Here is a 25,589-nt window from a genome sequence, read left to right as displayed (position 1 = left end):
CTGTCACATATGATGTTGGAACTGCACAATGTGAGGATAAAACCGTGAAGTGTGAGAAAAAACTGTCACATGTGATGTTGGAACTGCACAATATGAAAATTGCACCGTTAAGTGTGAGAAAAAAAGTAAGGAAACCACCAAATATGAGAAAAGAACTGTCACATGTGATGTTGGAACTGCACAATGTGAGGATGGAACTGTCAAGTGTGAGAAAAAAGTAAGGAAATCACCCAATATGACAAAAGAACTGTCATATCTGATGTTGGAACCGCACAATGTGAGGATGAAACGGTCAAATATGAGAAAAAAAAGGTAAGGGAACCACTAAATGTGAGAAAAAAAAACTGTCATATGTGATATTGGAACTCCATAATGTGAGGATGAAACTATTAAATGTGAGAAAAAAGTAAAAGAACCACCAAATGTGAGAAAAAAACTATCACATGTGATGTTGGAATTGCAAAATGTGAGAATGAAATTGTCAAGTGTGAGAAAAAAGTAAGGGAACCACGCAATGTGACAAAAGAACGGTCATATGTGATGTTGGAACCGCATAATGTGAGGATGAAACCGTCAAATGTGAGAAAAAAAAGTAAGGGAACCACCAAATGTGAGAAAAAAAGATCACATGTGATGTTGGAACTGCAAAATATGAGGATGGAATCGTCATATATGAGAAAAAAGTAAGGGAACTACCAAATGTGAGAAAAGAACTGTCACATGTGATGTTGGAACTGCACAATGTGAGGATGAAACCGTCAAATGTGAGAAAAAAATAACCTGGTGTAGCAAGTTACCTACTAGTGGGTACCGTACCCCCCTTTTTTTGGGGGGTACCGTAGAATTACTCGTATTAAAGAAGATGGAACTTTGCTCATACAAGAGGAGCACTTAGAATTTTCCGGAAGTGAGCGTCAACAAGTACATTCATTAATCATCACCCTCGGAATGACCTGACCTGGTGGGATTATTGGATTCAAAAACACCAATGTAGCAATCCATCGTCTATCTTTTGTATATGACTAGATGATGAGTTACGCAATACGAAAATATTTTGTAATTTCATTTGAAAATAATTTTTATGTTTCTTTTAAGACTCATATATAATATTCATTTTATTATATAGTATTTATGATATTTCCCCACACTATTACTGAATGCTTTAAAAGTCCATTTTCTTAATTCATATTTATAATTTTTCTAATTTTAGGAATAGTTTCAAACTATTGATTGAGTTTTGTTTACTAATATAAATTTATGAAATTGGAACTGCATAGTTCTTAGATAGTCCTAGGAGACTATACCATATTATAAATTTAATATTCAAAATATGTACTAAAAAAAGTAGACTTTATGTCTAAAACTAAACACTTCACCTATCGAAATGAAAGAAAATAATTTGTATTACAATATAAAGAGAATGTGATCAAACAAAGAAAAATTAGCTACACACACCATTTATTCAAGAAAGTCTAAACTAAAATTGAGAGAACTAATCTCATATTACCAAATAATTTTTACACAGGAGCTCTCTCCTTTATATGGAGAAGGAGAGCACACTAATTAACTTACAATCGTAGATCATAACTATAATAACAAATTAACTAATTTGAAACTAATCTTAGCAAACTGCAACTATAATTTATAGAACTCACAAAACCCAAGGCAATCTCCGACCTCCGCATCAAAATCCGTATGTTTGCCTTCATTCAAAAAAAAAAAAAAAAAGCAAGCCCCCTCCCCTGGTCGTAGCTAACTGATATTTGTTAGGATCAAATGGGTGTTGGAGCTAGTAAGTGTGAAGTGAAAATGGTGAGTAGAAACACGAAACGTTTTGTGGGTGTATGAGAGAGAGGGAAAAGTCTTGAAACAACGAACCCAAGAAAAAAAAAATCTTGATTTTGATATTGATTAGATACCAAATGTTTCCAGACCATTTGAAACGACAATTATTAAACCAAATAAAATATTACTTAAAGCCTCCACATAAACAGAAAACCATGTCTTAATACTCCAGGTGAGGACTGAATTTCTGAAAACCCACACCATATAAAACGAGAACTACAAACAAGAATCGCCTTTGTCCACAGGTTTAATCGAATTGAATAGCATTTGGATGCTTGAATGATATTCCTTGTCAGGAACAAATTTATGTAGTAACCATCAATTTCATGTAACAATCCCACCAAGTGAAAATTAGCAAATGACATGTCTGACAATAGAGCGCACGCACACAGTTTCCATTTGAGAATTCACTCACAGAATCACTAAACAATTGTTTCTTGATCCTGGCATCATGTTGAAACAAAATTTGACAAGTTGTAATCATGGACTACCTGATTATCCTTGACAAGACCCGTAAAGTTTAACGAGTTTTTTCATCTGTAGGTCTCAGTCTCCAAAGATAGATTGGACACGAGTCCAAATCTTCTGTTCCACTTTTCTTGCTCCACTCTATATTCCACCAATAAAAGCTTGTCAGGTATTCACCTAATTAATTAAATACTACCATTAATTAATAATGATAATATTAATAATAAGTCAATAATGATAGTATTTAATTAATTATGTTAACACGTGGCAAGCTTTTATTGGTGGAATATAGAGTGAAGAAGGAAAAGTGGATTTGGATTCATTGGACACACAGCTTTGCTCTTACATATAATACATTCAATGGTTCATTGTCCCAATCTGGACTTTTGACATGATTAGCCAAGAAAGCACCAACAAGTACTTTTCAATCTCTGGATCCTTGAAAGTTGTTAATTTACAAAACTGTACAGCAGATTGACCCATACAAAGTTTCCAAAACTTACAAAAACCTCTTTTAAGCTAAGGCCTAGCTGCGATCATCAGATATGGTCTCTTCAGAAGAAGCATCACTGTCGATAACTATTACATCACCTGGCTTATTAGCACGATACCAAGAAGCCCCGCTTTGTTCAGCCATTCCAGTTTTCATTCCCGATGAGTAGTTCAAGTGATGAGCACCAGTTGATGGCCACAAGTCACTTGTCCTTAAACCACAAAGTCTACTATGGACTCTGTTTCTTGGTCCAGGGCATGGCTGAGTAGGATAAATATAAGGCTGGCTATCTCTAACTGTCCCCAAATGAGTAATTAATGAACCCACTGCAGGCAGATTTGGCTCAACTGACCTTGAAGGTGTACTAACCGCTTCTCTAAGCCAGTGAGGTAAATTACACTTTGCTTCCAAACAAGTTGTAGGGTCATCAGTTGAAGGATTGCTACGTGCCATAGTCTCCCATTCCAAATAATTGAACGACTCCCAATCATATTTTTCCCCTAGACAATCAGAATAAGAGCCCCTCCTTGGGTAAAAGAAAGGCCTCTGAATGTGCCCAGTGCCATTATTTTGAATGAAACTTGTCCTGAAATATGGCCTATTTGAGCCATTACCCTCCCTAAGAGCATATAAGTTTCCAAGTGAGAGTTGCGTTTCATCTGTCATATGTTCTCCCCAGATTCCTTCTTTGGGACCCAAGAAGTTGTGGGTAAAGTTCGACGAAACATTTTTTGTATTAGAATACTTGAAACGGGAAACATGCATAGCATTCATGAGTTTGGATTGTTCCTCCTCCCACCGCTCAGCCAGGTCCCTTGCCGCCTTCCATGGCGAAAAGCGCAATCTTGGATCCTGCAGCATGGCATCCCAATTGTCCCTTCCATGTCTTCTCACACCAATCCAAAGATTATCCAACTCCTCTTCAGACCACATGGTAGTGTTAGGCTTGAACTCATCTTGCATAGTTCCTCGTCCACTCAAAGCTTTTGCTCGGCTTACAATGCTATCAAGCATCTGCCTGTGTCTTATTAGAAGTGATGACGGCTGATTTGTCAAGGATTCAGGCACTGCATCCTGGACAAATTTTCTGGCTTCACTGATGGAGTTCAACAATGGCAGCGTGGTGAAATTATTGTAGGCATATCCTCCAACTTTTGGCTCAGTCAGTAAGGATAAACCTAAATGAAGTGAAGATCTGTTTGAGTCTTGTTTCAGCTGACTGCTTTCACTTCTGAATTGGAGATGATTTCTTTCTTCTGAAACCAAGGAATCAGTTACCTCAGACTGTGTAATTGCTAAGCTGAGAACATCAGTGATTTTGTCTTCTGAAAATAGCTGAAATCAATTTTAAAAAAAGCATTTATTTCAACTGGCAATCATATATTATCTAGCAAAAGTAACTAATAACAATAAATGACCACCTGAATGAGATTAGCAGATGGCAATATGGCATAAGAAAGAAAAACAAACAGATGATAAACAAAACAACACCATATAAGGATGTGATACTACCTACCTGCAGATATTTAACTTTTGATGTGAAGTCCATGGAGAACTCAGCAGAAGCTTTATCATTATCTTTGCAGTTGGCACTATTTTCTTCCACAAACATACATGCATCTTTATCTAACTGCATATGGTGTGCTGAAGAAGATTCCCCAACTCTCTCATTTATAGAACTCAACAATTCTGGGGGAGATACTCCGAGTAAAACAGTAGCATCGCTTCTGCTTGCAGAATCCATAGTGTCCCGACCAGTTTGTGGTGCAGCATAAATGGATTGCTTTTTACAACATGAGTCCGAATTAATATTGCAACCATCTGTACCGCATGAATCTGCTATAAGAGCTCTTCTGAATAATTAGGCAAAAATGAATAGAAAATTTGTATATAAAGAGTCCAGAATAGATAAGGAACAGAAACTGCAGCCGTGATTGCAGCACAGTAGTCACATAATAAAGCTACTGGCTAAAGTGCATGTTCATATCAAGTTTGAAGGAAAAGTAAAGAAATAGTACCAGTGCGAGTAAAAGACAGATCCAAACAAGGTAGAGATCCTCCTGTTGTGACATCAGGCATTATTGTTGCTTTCAGACCACCCCTTGACATAACTCGAGGTTCCTCACTGATAAAGTCCTGGAATTTTTCAAGTTTTTTATCTACAGTTATGGCTTGAGAGGGTGTATCTTTAACAGAATCATTTAAAGAAAATCCCGAACAATCAAAAGTAAGCTCTTCTTGGATGTCTAAGGTGATCTGAGAACTCTGGCCTGGTACTTGTTCAGACACAGGTGAGATGTCAGATAAATTTTCCCCATCATGCAGTCGTTCCCCACACATCACACTGTTAAGAATGAATTCACAAAGCAATTAACCAATTAGAATATCCAATATCAGTAATTCAAATTTGAGCATTATGGAGTTTATAAGAAAATACATTTTAGTTTCAGGAGCATCTCCAGCATGAGACTCTGTAGAATCTACCACTGTTATCTGTGACCAAATCAATGAAAAGAGTGTTCAGAGTGCAGTATAAATGTATCAAGTACGTAAGCCTCTTCCAAAAAGAAAAACAAAACCAAAAAAGAAAAGATGTCAGATACCATTTATACTCGTGGTCTTAGTTTGCAATCCATTTATTGGACAGATTCATACAAAGCAAAGTCCTGATTTAAAGAAATAGTTCAAAGTACTAAACACAATTTCATTATTAAACCCAGTAGGTAGCAATAATGGCTAACAACAAATATGAAATTTAACCAAGTACTATTCATAGAATGTCAAAGTTCCCAACAGAGATGCATTGCTCAAAGAAAGGAGAAAGGATGCACTGACAAAAAGAGAGATCTCATTCTAGGATCTATAACTACTACTTATCTATTCAGTTAATGCTAATAACAAGGTTACTTCAACTGTAGCACATTTTAAGTTCATGGTATGGGTAGGAAAGCAGAGTACACCAAGGTGCTTGCAATATGATCGATCAGTGGGACAATAAGTGGCAAACAATTCAAGACCACAGTTCACATTGGAACTCTTGGGATTGCTTTGGGATGAGTGTGTGTTTGTGTGTGTGTATACACACTATGAACAAAGTACTATTGGGTTCATTGTAGGAGGAAACAGGGTCTGCTTCTATGTTCAGAATACAATGTGACATAGGGCAAATTGGGGAAATTGTCTACGGTTGGTTGTGGTGGGTTTAGGATTAGAATTTTTAAAGAAGGGGTTTTGGGGTTTTGATAGGAATTAAAAGCTGTTTTGATGAGTAATTTAATGGCTTTTTGGTAGAAGTAGCCTTCCTCTGTACACAGCCTGTGTATTGGGATTGCACTTTTTATTAATGAATTTATTTATTTACTTATCAAAAAAATAATAGTAGAAGAAAGTATGCAGGGTTTTAGGATTTTGATACATTAAAAAAAAACACTTGATTTGGGGTTGAGGAAGAAGGAAAAGAGAAGATTTTTAGGGTTTTCAATGATTGTATGAGCATTACTTGTGAACTATACCAAAGAAAGAGGAAAGAAAAGAGACAGAGAAAAGAACAATAAAGTCAACGTGTCTCAATAATCAAATACTCAATATTGTATTGATCAACTCTACCTCTTCTTGAAGTAAAATGAGAAGACCACCAAACCACATAATACCTTGCATTATTCTCTCTTTATTGCTTCCGCTTCTTTATATTATTTTATTCTCATCTTTAACATGGTATCAGAACCAATGGTTGTTAGTGGTTGTTTGCTTAACCTTCAGAACTAAATTTGTTGGTTGTTTTCGGTAGTTGTTGATCGGTTTCTGTTGATGTGGTTATGGTTGTTGTTGTTGCTGTTGGTTTTTGTTGTTGTTCTTGGCTTGTTGTCTCGTTGCTGTCACAGGTGGTAGTTGCCATTGGCTGTCGTTGTTGTTGTTAGTGGTGTTATGGATCCAACCAATAGACACAGATCTGACTCGAGATACAAATCTGACTGCAACCCAACTTGGTAGATCTTGGTGGTTGGCCTATGTTTTTGTTGTTCTCAGCAGATCGGTGGTGGTTTCCGACCATCCTCCACTGATTCGATTGTTTTTAGTGTTCTCGACACTTCTTGGTGGCCATTCTGTCATTTGGTTGTTGTTTCCGGCGTGTTCTAGAGCCGCCAGTGTTGGTTGTTGGTTGGAGCAGACAGGGAAATCCCTTGTTTGTTTGCTTGTTTGGTGGATTATGTTGTTTTGGTTGTCCCTTATCCATGATAAGGATAACCTAACATCTATAAAACCTCTGTTCGGTTTTGTTTGATATTGAAGAACTTCAGCTGGTTCATCTCATTCGTCTCGTTTTTTGGTTGGTTCAGCTTCAATTTTGGCTGGTTCCCTTGAGTTTTGGCCATTTCACTTCGTTTTCAGCCTCTTTAAGCAAGTTGGTTGTTGTGTGTTACAAGCTGGACCTATATGACTATATACTCCTGCTTGAGGGGGAGTGTTAAAGTATTGGGTTTATGTTAATGTAATGGCCCAAGAGGCCCAGTTATGTTGTAAGCCCATATTGGCTAACCCTAGTTTCTGGTCTCTATATATACCTTGTTAAGAGTTCACTATAATCGACAACTTGAGTGTATAGTAAAGATGTAGCCGTTAAGGCTTTATTCTGTGAATGTAGGTCATTGGCCAAACTAGGTAATCCCTTGCATTATTCTCTCTTTATGGCTTCCACTTCTCTATATTATTTTATTCTCGTCTATAACACATATGTATGAAGACTCTTCTTAGTATTAAGGCTCATAGTTTGATTAGTAAACTGAAAGCCTAATAAAACACTAACTTGGACATAAAGAGTATTAAACCAAATATACTTTATCCTAGAAAGTTCTAGACTCAACTAAACTATAAAAATTGTTTTATTGGGCTTTCCTTTCTAACAAACATAACTTTCCTTACAATAATATCATCATTGTTTCACACCACTACATTTGCAGGCCTTCATTACACATCTCCAAACCATCTTAAATGACTCTCCCTCATTTATCCTCAATAGGTCCACTCTCCTCACAAATAATTTCAGTCCCTAACCTATCTTTCATGTTGTAGCCACACATCCATTTAATCACCTCATCTCTACTACACTCATTTTATCGATATGTTGTTTCTTAAGCCAACTTTTAGTGAACCATAAACTGTTTTATTATTATTTGACTATGTGAGTTTCAATATAAATTTTTTATTATTTTGTAACCATGTGACCATGTAAGTTTATCAGAACCCTATGAGAATGCCCACATAAAAAAGGATTCCAGGGAAGTGAGAAAAAGAAAGAAACATCTTTTTAATGGAAGCTCTGCATCATCCAGAAAATTCTTTTTTATCCCTACTCCCAAACCAACCAAAGCAATGCACTTTGTGCTTCTCTTAACATGAGATTGTTACTGTCCCAAAGCATAAAAAGGTCCAATAGTCATGTTAAGCAAAATCACAGATAAGTTTTGATTCAATGGGTTGTTTTTTATCAAATCAAAATCCTTCATAATAATACACAAGGAGGCTCGAATCAGAGTGGAACATTTTCTCAAGAAATCAAAGTGGGTGACAAAGCTTTCTTGCTCAACCTTGAGCTATTGTCCGTGGGAAATATTGAATGATGGCAAAATACAATGCCAGGGGATGACAGGGCTTCATAATCATTCCAAAAGGCAAAGATGGCAGTGATTGGAGGGGTTTTGGATTAGCATTTAGAACTTACTTATTCTAAAAAAAAGGCAGGATAGCAGGTATGAATCTGGAAACAAGCCAAAAAATTACTGTGCTAGGTAATAAGGCCCCACCAAAGCATGGAAGAAACTCCTCCATGGATTTGTCCCAACAATTGGATGGATTGGATGCTTATCTTCAAGGATCAGCCTAAGCAAATCAAGGATGGATCCAAAACTTATGGGAGACTAGGGGCATATTGAGGTCAACAATAGTGACATTAATGCAATGATGGGAAATATGCCAGATAATATGAAACAAATAAAGTTCCATTAGATAACGACTAATGACAATTGCAGTAGAGTTCTAAGTGAAACTTGACTTTAACAAAGTCGAGTTTCACTTAAAAATTTGCATATAACTTGATTTTGAGGATATCGAGTTTTATACAGAACTCGATTTTTTTAAATCGAGTTCCAAAACAAGGACACAATGCTTAATAGTTTCAAAACAGGGTTATTGTGCTAAATTTTTTTTAAAATAAGGGCAAAAGCCCATTTCCCCTGAAAAAAGAGTAAGTAGGTAGTGACTTGAGACTGATTTGGGCCTAGAGTCGAATGGAGAAGTGGAGTGGAACGTTAACACCATGGAAATCTTAGCCAGACATAGTAACAGTAAGAGAAAATCAGACCTGTATAATGGGCTGCCATATATTGGTGCAGATTTTTTGAAGTGGGTGAAAGATTGCGTACCAACACTCAGAATGGATTGAAAACTCGGGGCAAAGACAAGTCAATAATAGGGAGAGAGCTCACAGTAATAGAGATTCAATCTCTGTCCAGAAGCAGGAGGAAGACAACAGAAATCATCCCAGAGATGTGGGGAGATGACATTCGAATCAAAAGGGCCCAAGTTTCTTGCGATATCAACCAAGTCGCTGAAGCCATATTAGACAGATTGCCAGTCAGAGTTATCCTGCAATCAAATGGGTCATGCATAATGACATTGCCGACGAAGAAGTGGGGTGGGCTAGAGGGATGAAGTTCACCAAAACCAAAACACAGATAGTTGTTAGCCCAAAGTCAATGGGATCCATTGTGGCTCAGATTGATGAAGCAGTTCTTATGCTGGACAATTCTTTGAGCATAGTCAACGCATTGCAGTATTCTTAGTCTAACTCGGTTACCCTCAATAAGGAATTAGTTCTGTTTGAAGGAATTCCTGATCTTGAGCCAATTTCTATGTATTCAAGTGCAGTTGAGATATAGGTAATTAATAAGAACATTGAAGCATCGGATGGGGTCCCAACAAGAATCAAACGTTTTAGTAGATTGTTTTCAGCAATATTCAGTTGGTAGGAATTTAATGTGGAATTTTAAATTTATAAGTGTTCAGTTGAATAAAATAAAGGAATCAGAAAAACTCAACATATCTAAATTCCCACAACTTATGGGATTCTAAAGTCTTGCCTGAAATAAAGGAATTTTCATCTTCTGCATCTTGGCACTTAAGCAGAAATTTGTTCACACTAAACAGAGACCCAATATATCACTGTTATTTAGCCAAAAAACAGAACCCTCACATTACAAGGAAAATCCCCATAATTATCTTTTGTTTGTGTTCTTCAAAATGTTCACATTGACAAAACTTCCCCTGGGTGTATTATTTGCAGCAGCAGTGCCTCACTTACAGGCCCCTATGACTACTTATGTGACTCACTGGTAGCATCTCCTGTTTCCAGAAATTTAAGTTTCATGCTCTTTCCATTAGCTTTATTCTGAAAATGTGGATTGGAGACCTGTTTTGGATGATGTGGACAGTGGAGTTCTCTAGAATCTCTGAGGCAGAAGTTCTTTGGTTAGATAGGCCATTTGATGAGGAAGAGGTGTATGGGGTGATTAAGGGCTTCGATGGTGATAAGGCTCCTGGCCCGGGTGGTTTTTCTATGGCTTTCTTCCAGTCTTGTTAGAGTATTTTGAAAATAGAAATTATGGAGGATTTTCATAATTTTCATACTCAAGCTGTGTTTGAGAAGAGTCTTAATGCTTCATTTCTTGCCCTCATTCCAAAGAAAGTTGATACTGTTGAAGTAAAGGATTTCCGGCCTATTAGTCTAGTGGGTGGGATTTACAAGATTATTTCTAAGGTGCTGACTAATCAGTTTCGAAGGATGGCACATGGTCTTATTTCAGATTCCTAGAATGCCTTTGCGAAAGGTAGACAAATTTTGGATTCTGCTTTAATAGCTTCTGAATGTATTGATAATAGACCGAAGGCAAGGATTCCAAGGGTGTTCTGCAAGCTGGATGTAGAAAAAGCACATGATCATGTGAATTGGGCTTTTCATGTATATGCCTCAGCGATGTGGATTCTCAAAAAAATGCTGAAAGTGGATAATGTGTTGTATTTCAACTATTAGATTTTCCATTTTGATTAATGGTTCCACATCTGATTTTTTTGGGAGCTCTAGAGGGATTCATCAAGGGGATCCCGTTGCTCTCTGATATTGTTGTGGAGGCTTCGAGCCGTTGTTGGAAGCAGCTACAACAACAGGTCAATTTTCGGGTTTCTCAGTAGGCACTTCGGTTGTACCTTGATGATGATGTCTCATCTTTTGTTTGCAGATGCAGTGTTGGTAAAAGTGTGCTTAAGCGTAAAGCGCCAAGCCTAAAGGCTCTAGTGCTTTTTTCCTCTAAAGCGAGGCGCATTCAAAGAAGCGCGCTTTAGGCAACTTTTTTGCACTTTTTCAGAAGGCTCAAAGTGCGCTTTTTTATATTTTTCAAAAAATTAAAAATAAATAAAAATAAAAATAACCAAAACTAAATTAAAACTTTAGGATCTTGACATTATTGATATAAACCATTGATTTGGAAAAAAATTTTAGTGTAACTTACTATTCATAAAAAAATAATTTTAGTGTAACTTATCGTGAAACCCAAAACCTCCTAGTTCTTCTCTATTTTATTATTTATTTTTTCTTGGTTTTCCCTGCCCGAAACAGTAACCCACTGAGTTTCTTCTTCTTATTCTATTTTTTCCCTTTTGAATATATGCTTGGTAATTGTTTAGTTATTTTAGTAGTTGATGTTGAACATAGCAAAATAATTCCTATAGACTAATAGTCATTATGTAATTAAAATATTAACTAATATTAGTAATTAGTCATAAAACACTATGGTTATCTGAGATTTAAGAAAGGATATCACATGGAAATATTCATAATCTAGCTAATCCAAAAAATTAAAATGACTTGACTTGCAATTTTTGTATTAAAATTCCAAAAGCAAAGCTTATATAAATGTTATATGAATTAAATAAAATGTTTTATTTGAATTTATATGATAATTTGATCATTTGATTATTGAATTTCTCATTAATAATTATTTTTAAATTTAGTAAATTATTATTTTTAAATGTGAACTTCCCTTCAATCAAGTGTACGCTTGTGCTTTGTGCCTAGGCTCCAAGAGGCATTTGCACTTAAGAGGTTGTACTTATCTAAGGGGATAAGATAACTCTAATTAAAAGTATTCTCTCCAGTTTACCAACTTATTTTCTCACCCTTCTTCCTATACCTAGGAAAGTAGCTAATCGTATGGAGAAATTACAAAGAGATTTTCTTTAGAGTGGTATTAGTGGCAAATCTAAGCTACATATAGTGAGATGGCCTAGGGTTTTTAAGCCAGTGCAAGTTGGAGGGTTAGTGATGTAAAACAAACCGCCATAGCCTTTCTGGACTCCCAAGTGCGCCTAAAATCAAGCAAGGCAAAAAGGCACTAATAGAAATCATTTGGGTGACAGAGTCGGAATTGCATGAAATTTGGTAGGATGAAGCGAAATGGCCTTTTGAGCAATAGTAGTCCTTTTGCCACAAGGTACCCCCTAAAAATGGCGAATTCCTTTATTTAGGCCCTGAAAACTGCAATTTTGCCATTTATAATAATTTTTGTTTCCTTAATAACTTTTTGCTCAAAAGTTAGAATAAGATCCCTGTTATGAGTACTAAGGGAAAAATAGTAATATCATGTACCTCTTTATATATAAATAATATTTTATGTGTTAGGGTTGACTTATCAAACCCTAAACACCTTCACCTTAAGCAAAATGGTATCAGAGCCACCAACCCACCACTACCGTTAATCCTCCAACCACCACCCACCAATACTGTTGTCTCCGGCAACCATAACAGCACCTCGCTAGCTCTGAAGACCCTAACAGAGACCTCCGACAATCTCGATTTAGTGGCTGAAGTTGTCAAGCGCTAGTAACCCTCTCTCAGGTCTTGTGACACCAGATCGACATTGCCTAACCACAAGAGAGGCAGGGTTTTACTCGCCCTCCTCCGGCGACCCATCCTAGCCCACTCGTCAGTCCTCGCGCCACTGCTCTTGCACCCTAGCACCGCCGCCGCCGAAGTTTTTCACTTCTTTTCTTCAATATGTTCTGATTATCTGTTCAGGCAGCCTTGGGTTGATTTGTTAGACTAGACTTTGTTGATTGATGTTTAGCAGTGGATTGGGCATTTTTCTGGTGTTGGTATGTTTTTTGGAATAGTTTGGTGTTGATTCTTTGATAGATGAGTTGCTGTTGGAGTTGCTGATTGGTTGAAGTACATTGGTTGCTGGTTGGAGTTTGTTATAATTCAGTCTAGCATATTTATTTAGTGTTAGTTTGTTCTTAAGATTGCTATTATGGAGTCCAAAGACAGTGCTCAACCCCCTAATTATTTCTTATCTCCTAATATGTCATCAATTACTTTCATTTGTCTTAATGGAAGTAATTATACTCAGTGGGCACAGGCAGTTGAAGTCTTTCTTCTTGGTAGAAAGAAGTTTGATTACGTGATTAGTGAACCCCTGTACCTACAGACCCTAAATTTGCTGATTAGAGAGCCGAAGATGCACAAATTAGGAGTTGCTTGTGAAGTAGCATGGAGTCTAAGATCAGTTGTAGTTTGGTTTTCTTACCAACTACTAAACTTGTTTGGGAACAAGCAAGGAACTTGTGTTAACAATTTGAGGCGGAATTATAATCTTCATCAAAATTATTTCTCCTTGAATTTGAGTGATTTGTCTTTGGAGGACTATTATAACAAGTTTAAGGGTGTATGTGAAAAACTCAAAATTTATCAACCCGTCTCCTTTGATGTTAAAACTATGAAGAAATAACGAGATTCTATGCATGTTGCTCGCTTCCTCTCTGGATTGCCTAAAAGTTTGAATCCAGTAAAATCACAAATTTTAGCTAGTCTAGACCTCCCTTCATTGAGTGAAGTTTTTGGTAGACTTCAACAGGCCTCATTATCTGACTCGAGTACTGCCCCTTTCTCTTCCTCCAGTACTGGTGCATTACCTTCTGGTGATAAATCTACCTTTACCACTTATATGGGGAGTAATAGAGGTGGTCATGGAGGTCGAGATCAAGGTCGTGGGGGCCAAGGCCGTGGAGGTCATGACCAAGGGGGTCGTGGTAGTGAACAAGGGGGTTGTGTTAGTGAACAAGGGGGCCGTGGTAGAGGACATGGTCTTCATAAGTGCACTTATTGTCATGGTGAGAATCATACAGTAGACTTTTGTTGGGAGTTGTATGGTAAACCTCAGCTTACCAAGCTAGTTTTCAAGTTGAAGAACCGCCTTCACAACCACTTCCACCAACATCCAGAGTAGTCTCTCTTCTTGAGGAAGAGTACAATCGCCTCTTGTCTTTGCATTCCAACTCCGTTGGGTATAATTCTACTACTACTTTAGCTCAACAAGGTACTTCCACTGCTTGTCTTGCCACTCAAGACTTTTGGGTCATTGACTCAAGTGCTACTAACCTCAGTTTACTCTGACCTTGAGCAATCTAGTAGTCTTCCCAATGTTACATTGGCAAATGGCTCAACCACTACAGTTTCTGGTTTGGACACTGCCAATCTTAGTCCTAATCTTTCTCTCTCTTCTGTCTTATATATTCCTAATTTTCCTTTTAATCTTTTGTTAATTAGTAAGCTTACTAATATTTTGAATTGTGCTGCCCTTTTTTTATCCACTCATTGTATCTTTCAAGATCTCAAGACGGGGAAGATTATTGGTGGAGGGCATGAAGCCGATGGACTTTAACCTGGATCGATGTGGTTCTTCCCGTTTAGTGGCTTCTCATTTGTCTATCTCGCCTCTTCAGCATCATGGTCGCATTGGTCATCCATCTCTCTAGAATTTGAAGTCATTAGTTCTGTCATGTCATTAAATTGAGTCTTTACAATGTGAAGCATGTTAGTTGGGTAAACACCATAGGGTGCCTTTTGCCTCTAGGCGTGAGAGTCGTGTTAGTAGTCCTTTTCATTTAGTTCATTCTGATATTTGGGGTCCAATAAACACTCCCTCATTGTTGGGATTTAGATATTTTGTCATTTTTGTTGATGATTATTCTAGAGTCACCTATCTTTACCTTATGAAAGAACGGTCTGAATTGTACTCAATTTTCAAATTATTTTATATGGAAATAAAGACTCAATTTAATGCTTCACTTCGTATTTTTTTGTCTGATAATGGTCATGAATATTTTCATCCATCTTTGTCACAATTTTTTTATAATCATGGTATAATTCACCAATCTTCATGCCCCCATACTCCACAACAAAATGGTGTTGTTGAACGCAAAATGCATCATTTATTAGAGGTCACTCGTGCCTTAAAGTTTCATGTGTGTTCCCAAATCATATTGGAGTGAAGCTGTTCTCATTACCTATCACCTAATTAATCATATGCCTTCCACTATTCTAGGTGGTCAGATCGCTTATACTATGCTCTCTCTTGGTGCACCTTTGTTTTATCTATCTCCTAAGATCTTTGGTTGTGTGTGCTATGTTCATATCTTAGGTCCAGGGAGTGACAAACTTGATCCTAGATCCATTAAATGTGTTTTTCTTAGGCATTCTTGTACTCAAAAGGGATATCAATATTACTCACCTACTCTTCGTCGTCGTTTCATTAGTAATGATGTCACATTTGATAAATCTCAGTCCTATTTCTCTCCTTTGATTGCTAATGACAGTTCTCCTCCTTGTCTTCCTCTCCTACCACCTGTGTCTCCTATTGAATCTCCTCAAAAACCACTCCAGGTATATCGTCATCGGCAGAAACCTCCAACAAAGACTTCTTCCCCGCCTAGTGATCCGCTTCCTGATCCTACCTCTCTTCCAATTGCTTTGTGCAAAGGTAAGCATTCTTGTACCTCTCACCCTATCTCTCAATTTGTCTCTTATGGTCACTTGTCTTCATCTCTTCATGCCTTTACCACATCCTTGAATTCTACTGTTGTTCCTAAGTCTGTCCAGGAGGCTACATCCATCTCTGGTTGGAAGTCTGCTATGGATGCCAAAATGCCTGCCCTGTCTAAAAATGCTACTTGGTCTTTAGTTACTCGTCCTTCAGGAAAAACTACTATTGGTTGTCATTGGGTGTATACTATGAAGTATTTGCCTGATGGTTCTATTGAGCATTTGAAGGCTCGCTTGGTTGCCAAAGGATATACCCAGACATATGGTGTTGACCATGCCGAGACATTCTCACCTGTTGCTAAAAGATTTTGATCTCCTTAGCTGCTAATTTGGGCTGGCCGTTATTTCAGTTAGATGTTAAAAATGCATTCTTGAATGACGCTTTGAAGGAAAATGTGTATACGGAGCAACCACCTGGGTTTGCTGCTCAAAGGGAGTCTAGAAAAGTATGTAGGTTGCATAAGGCCATCTATGGTCTTAAACAATCTCCCAGAACTTGGTTTGGTAAATTCAGTGAAGTAGTGTTTAAAAAGTTTGGATTGCGATGTTGCCACTCTGATCACTCTATGTTTTCTCGTACCTCTGATAGAGGAAAGATTTTGTTGATAGTATATGTTGATGATATTATAATCACTGGTGATGACAAGTAGGGTATTGATGATTTGAAAAGATACCTTCAAAACTCCTTTCGAACTAAGGATCTGGGTAAACTTCGTTATTTCTTGGGTATTGAGGTAGCACAATCTAAAGAAGACATCAGTTTATCTTAAAGGAAGTATGTGTTGGATATTTTGGAAGAAATTGGTTTGTTAGGATATAAACCAGTGGAGAATCCTATGGATCCTAATGTCAAATTGTATGAAGATCATGGGGAGCTGTTATCTAATCTTGAGAGATATCGTCGTCTGGTTGGTAAACTAAATTATCTCACAATTACTCACCCAGATATATCATTTGCAATTAGTGTTTTGAGCCAGTATATGAAAGATCCTCGCCTTCCACATTGGGAGGCAATTATTCGGATTATGAGGTATCTTAAAGCACATCCAGGCCGTGATCTTTTGTATAAAGCTAATGGTCACTTATGGGTAGAAGCCTACACTGATGCCGATTGGGTTGGATCACCATCAGATTAAAAATACACTACTGGGTATTGCACTTTTCTAGGAGGAAACCTGATTACTTGGAGAAGTAAGAAACAAACTGTTGTTGCCAGGTCTAGTGCAGAGGGTGAGAATAAAGTCATGGCACACACATCATGTGAGCTTATGTGGATTAAGCATTTACTCGAGGAATTAAGATTTGTTATGAAGCTACCTATGACGATGCATTGTGATAATTAAGCAGCAATTTACAATGCCTCCAATCCTGTGTTCCATGAGCAAACCAAGCATATTGAAATAGATTGTCATATTACTCGGGAGAAAGTAGAAGATGGTGTAATTGCTACTCCATATGTTTCTACAAGAGTCTAGATTGCTGATATATTTACCAAAGCTTTATGTAAGACTTGTTTGGGTTAATTATGTAACAAGCTAGGATTGTATGATATATACTCTCCAACTTGAGCCAGCTTGAGGGGAAGTGTTATGAGTACTAGGGGCAAAACGGTAATATCATCTACCTCTTTATATATAAATAATATTTTATGTGTTAGGGTTGACTTATCAAATCCTAAACACCTTCACCTTAACAGTCTCGCTTGTTTTGGGATGACGCTTAAGGTTAGTAGTTTATTATTCTGCATCTAACTCAATTTTACCTTTTTGGTAAATTTCAGTATTTTGTCACCTAATCACGTAATTAATACGAAATAGAGTTTCAGACATTTCCTAGTCGTCCTAGGGTTTTACTTTTTACTTTTTTAGTATTTATATATTTTGTAACCGTCAAAGGCAAATTAGACTATTATCAATAAAATACAGACTTTTGTCGAATTTTTTCTCTGGTGGATTATAGTTTTATCACCTTGTGGATTCAAGGACCCCTCGAGATTTTACTACCCAAAAACTAACAGTTTAATTTCTATCCATCAAAAAGAGCGTCGTGTGTGCTTTCTTCAGGCTTTTGCGACATCAGTTAAGTATTAGACGTTTGAGAAGATTTAATTCTGCCCTATTAGGCAAATGGTTGTGGAGGTATAGCATGGAGAAACATGCCTATGAAGGGGATTATAGAGGCAAAATATAGGAATGAATGGGGCGGTTGGCGCACAAAACATGTGTCAAGTGCGTATGGTGTTAGCCTATGGAAATTCATTAGAGCTGATTGGTTGAACTTTTCAAAACTCCTACAGAATGATGTGGGTGTAGGTACTAGACTGCAATTTTAAAAGCATGTGTGGTGTAGGGATTGTACTCTTAAGGAGGCTTCCCAGAATTTAATTGTATTAGTAGGGCAAAGGATTCTTTAGTAGCGGAGATTATGTATTTTTCTACTAGGAGGATCCATTGGGATGTTCAATTTTGTCATTCAGTGCATGATTGGGAGCCAGATTCTTTGGCTTTGTTTATGGACATTTTCTAATCTTCGTCTGTGCGGGGTATTGGTCCTAACAAAGTATGTAGGAAGCCAACAAAGAGTAGAGATTTTAAGGTAAGTGGATATTATCACTCTTTATCCTCTCCTATTGTCATATCTTTTCCTTGGAAAATGGTGTGGCAATCGAAGGTTCCTCCAAGAGTAGCTTTCTTTCATGATCTGCTTCGTTAAGTGAGATCTTAACAATAGATAACCTTCGTAAAAGGAGTATTATTGTTCTTGATTGGTGTTATATGTGTAAAAAGTGTGGGGAGTTAGTGGATCATCTTCTTCTTCATTGCCCTGTAACATATGAGTTGTGGTCTTTGATGTTTTGCTTGTTTTGAATTCATTGGGTTATGCCACATAGGGTTATTGAGTTGTTCAAGTCTTGGATGGGTTAGTTTAGTCGACATCACAATATAGCTATTTGGAGGCTTGTACCGCACTGCTTGATGTTGTGTACCTGGCAAGAACGGAATGCTAGAAGTTTCAAGGAATGTGAACGGTCTATGCTTAAGCTTAAGTCTTCTTTCTTTCAAACTCTCCTAGAATGGAGCTTGGTTCTGCCTTTATTTTCTTGTTTTGCCCTTCTTGTTTTACTTGATCTTTGTAATTTTGGTTCTTGATTTCTTGCCTCTTCAATACATTTTTACTGTACTTGGGTTGGCTATGATAATTAATAATATTTTTACATTACCTATCGAAAAAAAAAAATTGATTTCAAAGAAATAACAAATCTAATGCAACACCCTATGCAATGATCAAATACAAATCTAGGCATCACCCAAAAAATTAACAAAACGGAAAACAAATGGCAAATATGAAAAACATAAAGCTCGTCGGACAATAAAATGTTTTCCAAATACCAAATCCATCTATAATAACACTTACGTAGACTCAAACCCACTACCACTTCTTTTTTAAATAAGTAAAAATTTGTTGATATTAAAAAATAAATAAATTAAAGGTTCTACCTAGGGACACTAGGAATGTACTTTCAAGTACAACACGAAAACATTACCACTTCTTAAATTGAGATTGATTCAGAATCATCAAATTCCTACTTCTCAAATGATCCACCGTCAGTCACTTGTAACTTCATTTTATGAAATTAATGATTACAACTGATACTCTCGTCACACCAACATCTACTAATTTCTATCCAAGTCTCTCTGATTTATTAAAGTGAACTCTAGTAAGAGTATTTCCATTTTACAATGTACAGATGTACTCTTGATATCTACTTCCCCACTTCTGTACTGAATTTCAGAAGAACTACAGCTTATTTGTTTTGCAACTAGGGCTAATAACAACAATTTATCAAAAGCATCAAGTTTACGGGCTTCACATAAAGAAAGAAAATCTTGAGAATTACTTTCATTCTCCCGATAGGCTTATCTCTAACATCCAGAACTTGGATTTACTGTAAATGTGAACGAGACAAGGCCCAAATAGAAAACTCAGTTATCCCACCAGTTTCTTAACTCAAATATCTAAAGTGGATCTGACAGATCTCCCATCAACACTAACAAAAGGGAAAGACTGACTGACTTGCTCCACATCCTTCCATCCTCCTCTCAACTAAATGACACCAGACAGGCTAAATGTCTCATCTTTAATATGGTATCACATGTACCAGTGATATATTGTATAGAGTAGAAAATCGCAATAAATATATATATATATATAATAGATAAAAATATGCTAACAATATAACCAGAAACCTAATCAGCTTTCCTTTCAATTTATATATATCAAGGAGCCATAAGTATTTCAAGTAATGCCAACAAGCCTTTTAAAAGGACAGTAGACATACTTTATCTTTACTTTGGCTGGATGTATGCCTTGAATCTGGAACCTCCTCCAATTGCCTTGTATCTGTTGCATGATCCACTAAGCAAGCTTTATGAGATGTTACTCCACCACAGACATTTTCAATTGCACAATTACTCCGCTCATTGAACAATGAATGAGTCTCATCAAAGAGTGAACTTTTGCGTGTATCACATTCATCCATTTCCTTTTTTTTTTTATATCTTCTACTGAAAGTTAAAAATGGAGTGGTCAACTTGGCTTGCACAACTGAATCACTGCGGTTAGTGGATTTATCTTTACAGAGTAAATCAGTGTCCTCCAAGTGTGATACTTTTAACCCAGATGAATCATCATCACATGCAAAGCTGCACTTTGTCTCAAAAGATGATTTCAAGCTAACAAAGTCCAAACTCGTTTCAGTGTCCAGCCCCATTGATTGAGAGAGTAATGTCCCTTCAGAGCAATTTTCATCACCTGCAGTGCCAGAATTAGCATTTAAACATGAAACCATCTGAATTTGACCGAACTTATCGTCCAAAACCATATCCTCAGAAGATGATCCAGCAGTGTCCTTCCTAGAACCCCCACCAGGACTTCCCATCTGAAATGATTTATCAGAGCTAACCATTATTTCTCTCGAATTAGATCCTTCAATGTGTTTCTTTCCCTTCAATCTACTTGATTTTCGGAGTGGATGAGATGTCGAAGAATCTTTTTGCATAATAATACCACAACATAGCCTCTTCCCATACGAAATACACTACAAGAGAGTGGGATTGGGTGAGGGAAGTGAAGGTGTATCACATCATTAAACAAACATTGAAGGTAACGTCATTAACTAAACATTGCTAACAAAAAACAATTTTCCTTCTAGTAAAAATTAGCAATACCTTAATGAGCTTATCTAGGCATTGAAGATGATATGATTGATGGCATTTATCACAGTATAAAAGGTTGCCTCTGACACCACATACAACACATTCAAGAGATACCTACATGAAATTGAACATCGGGCACACACAATTAAATATGAAATTGGAAAAGATAAAAGAAAAAATTTGTAAAGGAATTAGGGAACATGTCTAATTAGCAAGAAATGTCATATGATATTTTTATGAATAAAAAATTTTAAATTAAAAGAGAGAATCACAAAACCCCAATACACAAGAAGTATATGAGAGTGTTGCAAAAATAAAACAAATTTGTGAGATTACAAAGATCTAAAATTGTCCCAAGAAGGAACAACCGACACCCCAAACTGACTTTTACCAATCAAACAAAGATCAAAAAATAGATTCCAATTGAAGAAGAGAGGTCTTGTTATGATCCTAGTGTCCCACATGAATGAAGTGTAATCTTAACCATGTGTGTATAAGCTCTTGGGCATCCTCCCCTTGTAAGCCAGTTTTCAAGGGTGAGTTCTACCCATGGGTTTGTATCATTTGGTATCAAAGCTAGACACCACGACAAATAATATTAAAATGTCTTGTCAAGTCATTGAATAATAGATAGGTGAGTGGTGCCGCCAAAATGAGAAAAGGCTACCATCAGGTCAGTGTCAATAGAGTGAGCCATCGTGAACATCAACTACGGAGCGTGGTGGTATATTATGATCCTAATGTCCCACATGGGTTAAGTGTAAGTTTAACCATGTGTATATAAGTTCTTCTGCACCATTCTTTTGTAAGTCCGTTTTTAAAGGTGAGTTCTACCTATGTGTTTGTATTAGGTCTCTATCCCATCAAATGTCTAAAATTATGCCCCCTCCAAATACAACATATTGAGAACAAAAGAAGAGTCTTCCACACATCCACACGTTTATGCCTCCTTGAAACTGCTACTCCAACATGCAAACAGCTCCTTCACTGAATTACGCATAACCCAAAATATTCCATTTAACACAAAAATTAACAACCAATGCTCCCTAGATATATTGCAACGCAAAAGGTGATGATTAATTGATGCCCATCATTTTCACATATACAACACTAGTCTGCGATAATTATCTTGCACTAAGAAGACCACCTTCTTCAGAAGTTTTGCCTTCACTTCAATAAAGCTTTCCAAGAAAAATCCACCACGAGATATTCAGTATTCCTTTTGACACCTGATAGTAAGATCTCCCATCAAATTAGCCTGTCTTGTACGAAATCCAACCCATCTAGTCCACTACTCTCCCATCAAAACAAATCATATAAAGAATGTCAAAAGATTATCTACTAGCTCAAGCTCCCAACCATGTAATGCCCTAGAGTATGTAGAACACCAATTGAAAGCATCTTCAGCTCTATGCATATATTCTGCAATAGCAGAATCCTTATTCACTACAATGGAGAAAAATCAGCGAACATGATCATAAGCGGTGCCTCGCTTCACCATATATCAAGCTAAAGGCAAATGCTACCACCAACCACAACAAGATATCTAGTAAACTTCAAGAACTTCTCCCAACAACTCCTAATATGCTTCCACAAGCTCACACCATGACCCCTAGTACACCTAATTAGAGGGAGCTTCCAAAAAAATTTCCTTTTAAAGGCCCTAGCTTACTAAATTTTGTCAAAGAAATTAGCAATGATTCTCACATATGCTCACCAAATTGGTGGGAAGTGGATGGTTCTGAGCAGATGATCATATGAAGATTCATATATGTGAAGAACATAAACCCATCAACTTTGTAAATCTTTGGTAACTTCAGATCTTTATGCTGTTATTTGACTAATATTGGGTGCTCCTCAAGTCCAATTTAGAAACTTTTACAAGATGGCAGGTAGTACAAGCAAATCATAGCAAAAATCGCACCTTAGCGCGATGGAGATACAGGATTTTCTCTTACTATGACTTAAGTATTTCTAGATCTGGTCCACCCTAATTATTTTCTCTTGTATGCATGCTGTATAGTTAAAGATTTTTCCTCTTTTTTCATTGATAGATTTATTGCTTAATTTCAACCCTCTGCACAAGAAGTGCCCAACTTAAGACATCCTTAGAAAAGCTTCACTCGACCAACACTTTAGTTCCGGCTCTTCAGCATTAGGAGAGAATAGGAATTCTCTCTCTTCTGGTGTTAGTTTCACTGCTCGTTTCCCTTTTCATTTCATACATCCTTTTTTTTTTTTAACCCATTTCAATAATAAATACATATTGAGCTGATAAAAAGCAAGAAGTCAACAGGAAACAGTATTCTTTCCATATAACAGTGTCAGTCAGGATTGGGGTTAATTACTTCAAGTGATAATTACATAAAGGAGGAACAATACAAATGTATATAAGGTGCTTGACATAATTCCAAGATAGCAACTTTTGTTACTAAATAAATATGCATGCAATTTTTAAAATTAAAAAAATTTCAGAAACTCACCGTTGAATTTCCTTTACGATTTTGAGATATGCGTTCATCAGTCAATGCGTCATATTTATCTGGGTTGTCATCATTTGGAGCTTCCGAAGGAGCATTATGCCCAACATTTCCATCGGCAAGCCCAGTTCTTGAAGATGGGCGCTTTCGCTTGTATGTTAAAACCACCTTGCTGCTAGACATTGTAGCTTCCAAGATCTACGACCTACCTACCTACCTACCTTTACACTCACATCATCAACAATACACATCTGCAAGGACAAAAACTTTCCCATAAATTAAGAGGTAATATACAAGCTATAATATTCTAACTGAAGAAAAAAAAAAAAAAAAAAAGACAAGACCAGCTTAACACACACATACACAGATCTTATTTCTCACTCAAACCATTTATTTCAACGGGTCAAGATTCCTATAGCAATAGCTTAAATTTCTATCAACTTTTGACAGTTAAAACTTAAAATTCCTATTGCAATTTTTGTTTCACTTAACTTGTATTACAGTTCAACACACTTTACCAAGAAAATTTATATGCCATCACCTATTTTCAAAAGATAAGACTTGCTTGTCATTCATCACAAGCACTCGGCCCATCTTGCTCCCATACCCCTTGAACACATTATTGGTTCTATATGAAAGAAGAAAATTTCTGATAAATAATAAAAGTTCTTTTTTTTTATTTTCTGTTTTCAAAAATAATTTTCTATTTTTTAGACTAACAATCTTGTTAGGTAATCTAAAATAGACTGAAAATAAAAATTGTTCTCAAAACTTAATTTGTAAAGGAAACTGAAAATATGCAAAAGACTATTTTCAATTTTTAATTATCAAAAGTCAATGAAAATATGCATTTAATTTAATGAATCTGTCTCATTTAATGAGTTGGCATTAGAGTTTAAATCCTAGTAACAATATATTTTAATATTTTCTATTTTTTTCTTCAAAAAACTATCTTTTTAAAAAATAAGAATTAAAAAGAAAAAAATACAAAAAGAAGAAGTATCTACAACTACACATCTATACTACTAAATGTCTAACACTAAGTTAAATACTAAGTAGTAGAGGAAAGAAATACAAAAAGCAAAAGCATTTACAACAAGACATCTATTCTACTAAACATCTAACACTAAGTTAAATACTAAGGGAAAAAATATAAAAGGCAAATCATTTATAACTACACGTCTACACTACTAAATGTTTAACACTAAGTTAAATACTAAGTAATAGAGTTAAATACTAGGACTAATTTACTAACACTGAGTCCAAATAGCACAAAACTAAACTAAACTAAAGTAAAAATAAATAAATAAATAAAATAAAAAGTCCAAAAGTCCATATCATTAGTGAATTTAGAATCTAAAGTGTGTAAACTTAAAATATATACTTTTTGTGCTCCTTAAAATCTCTCTCTCTCTCTCTCTCTCAAGTTGTAAATTTATAATTATAAGCATTATGCCTATAAGTTATTAACATGAAAGATTTTGTTATTATGAGTGTAAAGAATTTTAATCAAGCACAAAACTATCAGAATTTGGAAGGATATGGAAAGTTTTTTGGTTTGTTTGTTTTTTTCCCTTCACATGTATAATAGTAACACAAATAGTCTAATAATTGTAGGTGCCCACTTAAACGAAAAAAAACAAAGGGTATTATACAATTTGTTTCCTTGATTGATTTGATTCATTCTCTCTAGAAATTTGGCATTTATTTGTTTTTTTTTTTTTTTCATGTGTAAATATGGGTCGGCCCAAACCTGCCCAACCCACCTACAACCCAATTGGCCCAACCTATTTGTTAACTCGACCCATTTGACCTGCAACCTAATTAACCTAACCTGAACCCGACCCGACCCAACAGTTTGCCATGTCTAAGAGTGTCCAATAAACCAACGGGCCCAGTAACTCTTGTTGTCTTACAAGCCCAAATAGAGGAATCCTATGGTCAGGACTTTGAGGCCCAAGTCCAACCCAATTATTCAAAGCTAGTATAATTATTCAAAGTCCATTAAGGCTAGCCCTACAACATTTATTTAGTCAATATTGTTAGTACTAATGCTTTTAAGTAATCAATCTTGAAAGCTGATGTTTGTATGAAATATTAGACAAATTATTTTCTTTCTTTTTTCTATGTTTTGAGAATTGTGTAATAATTTGATTCTC

The 25,589-nt window shown here is 36.3% G+C and overlaps 1 protein-coding gene across 6 annotated transcripts; it reads right to left on the bottom strand.

The window, feature by feature from the left end:
* Positions 1-2,219: 2,219 nt before the first annotated feature.
* On the bottom strand, positions 2,220-24,063 carry LOC115991870. 6 transcript variants are annotated; one of them, XM_031115830.1, is made up of 8 exons: positions 23,972-24,063; positions 23,434-23,681; positions 20,963-21,064; positions 20,074-20,832; positions 5,244-5,299; positions 4,825-5,150; positions 4,323-4,645; positions 2,220-4,141 (listed from the first exon to the last, which is right to left on the bottom strand). In XM_031115830.1, the coding sequence occupies exons 2-8, from the start codon at positions 23,611-23,613 to the stop codon at positions 2,840-2,842; spliced, it is 3,048 nt and encodes a 1,015-aa protein (XP_030971690.1). In that variant the 5' UTR covers positions 23,614-23,681; positions 23,972-24,063; the 3' UTR covers positions 2,220-2,839. The 6 variants fall into 6 exon arrangements, with proteins under 6 accessions (XP_030971690.1, XP_030971716.1, XP_030971723.1 ...); XM_031115856.1 differs by having other exon boundaries at positions 4,323-4,642; XM_031115863.1 differs by having other exon boundaries at positions 4,323-4,627.
* Between the last annotated feature and the right edge of the window lie 1,526 nt (positions 24,064-25,589).

The sequence above is a fragment of the Quercus lobata genome, chromosome 1, assembly GCF_001633185.2.
Source record: "Quercus lobata isolate SW786 chromosome 1, ValleyOak3.0 Primary Assembly, whole genome shotgun sequence".
In the NCBI taxonomy this organism is placed as follows: Eukaryota; Viridiplantae; Streptophyta; class Magnoliopsida; order Fagales; family Fagaceae; genus Quercus; species Quercus lobata.
This window is presented reverse-complemented; position numbering and strand designations above follow the sequence as displayed.

Bases quoted from the DNA above. Each gene is read 5' to 3' on its own strand.
- LOC115991870 (XM_031115830.1), bottom strand. From the start codon at position 23,613: ATGTCTAGCAGCAAGGTGGTTTTAACATACAAGCGAAAGCGCCCATCT. The intron at 5,300-20,073 runs GTATGTCTACTG...ATTTGGTCACAG, and splicing joins CCAGCCAAAGTAAAGATAAA to ATAACAGTGGTAGATTCTAC. The intron at 4,646-4,824 runs GTACTATTTCTT...GAGCTCTTATAG, and splicing joins TCTGTCTTTTACTCGCACTG to CAGATTCATGCGGTACAGAT.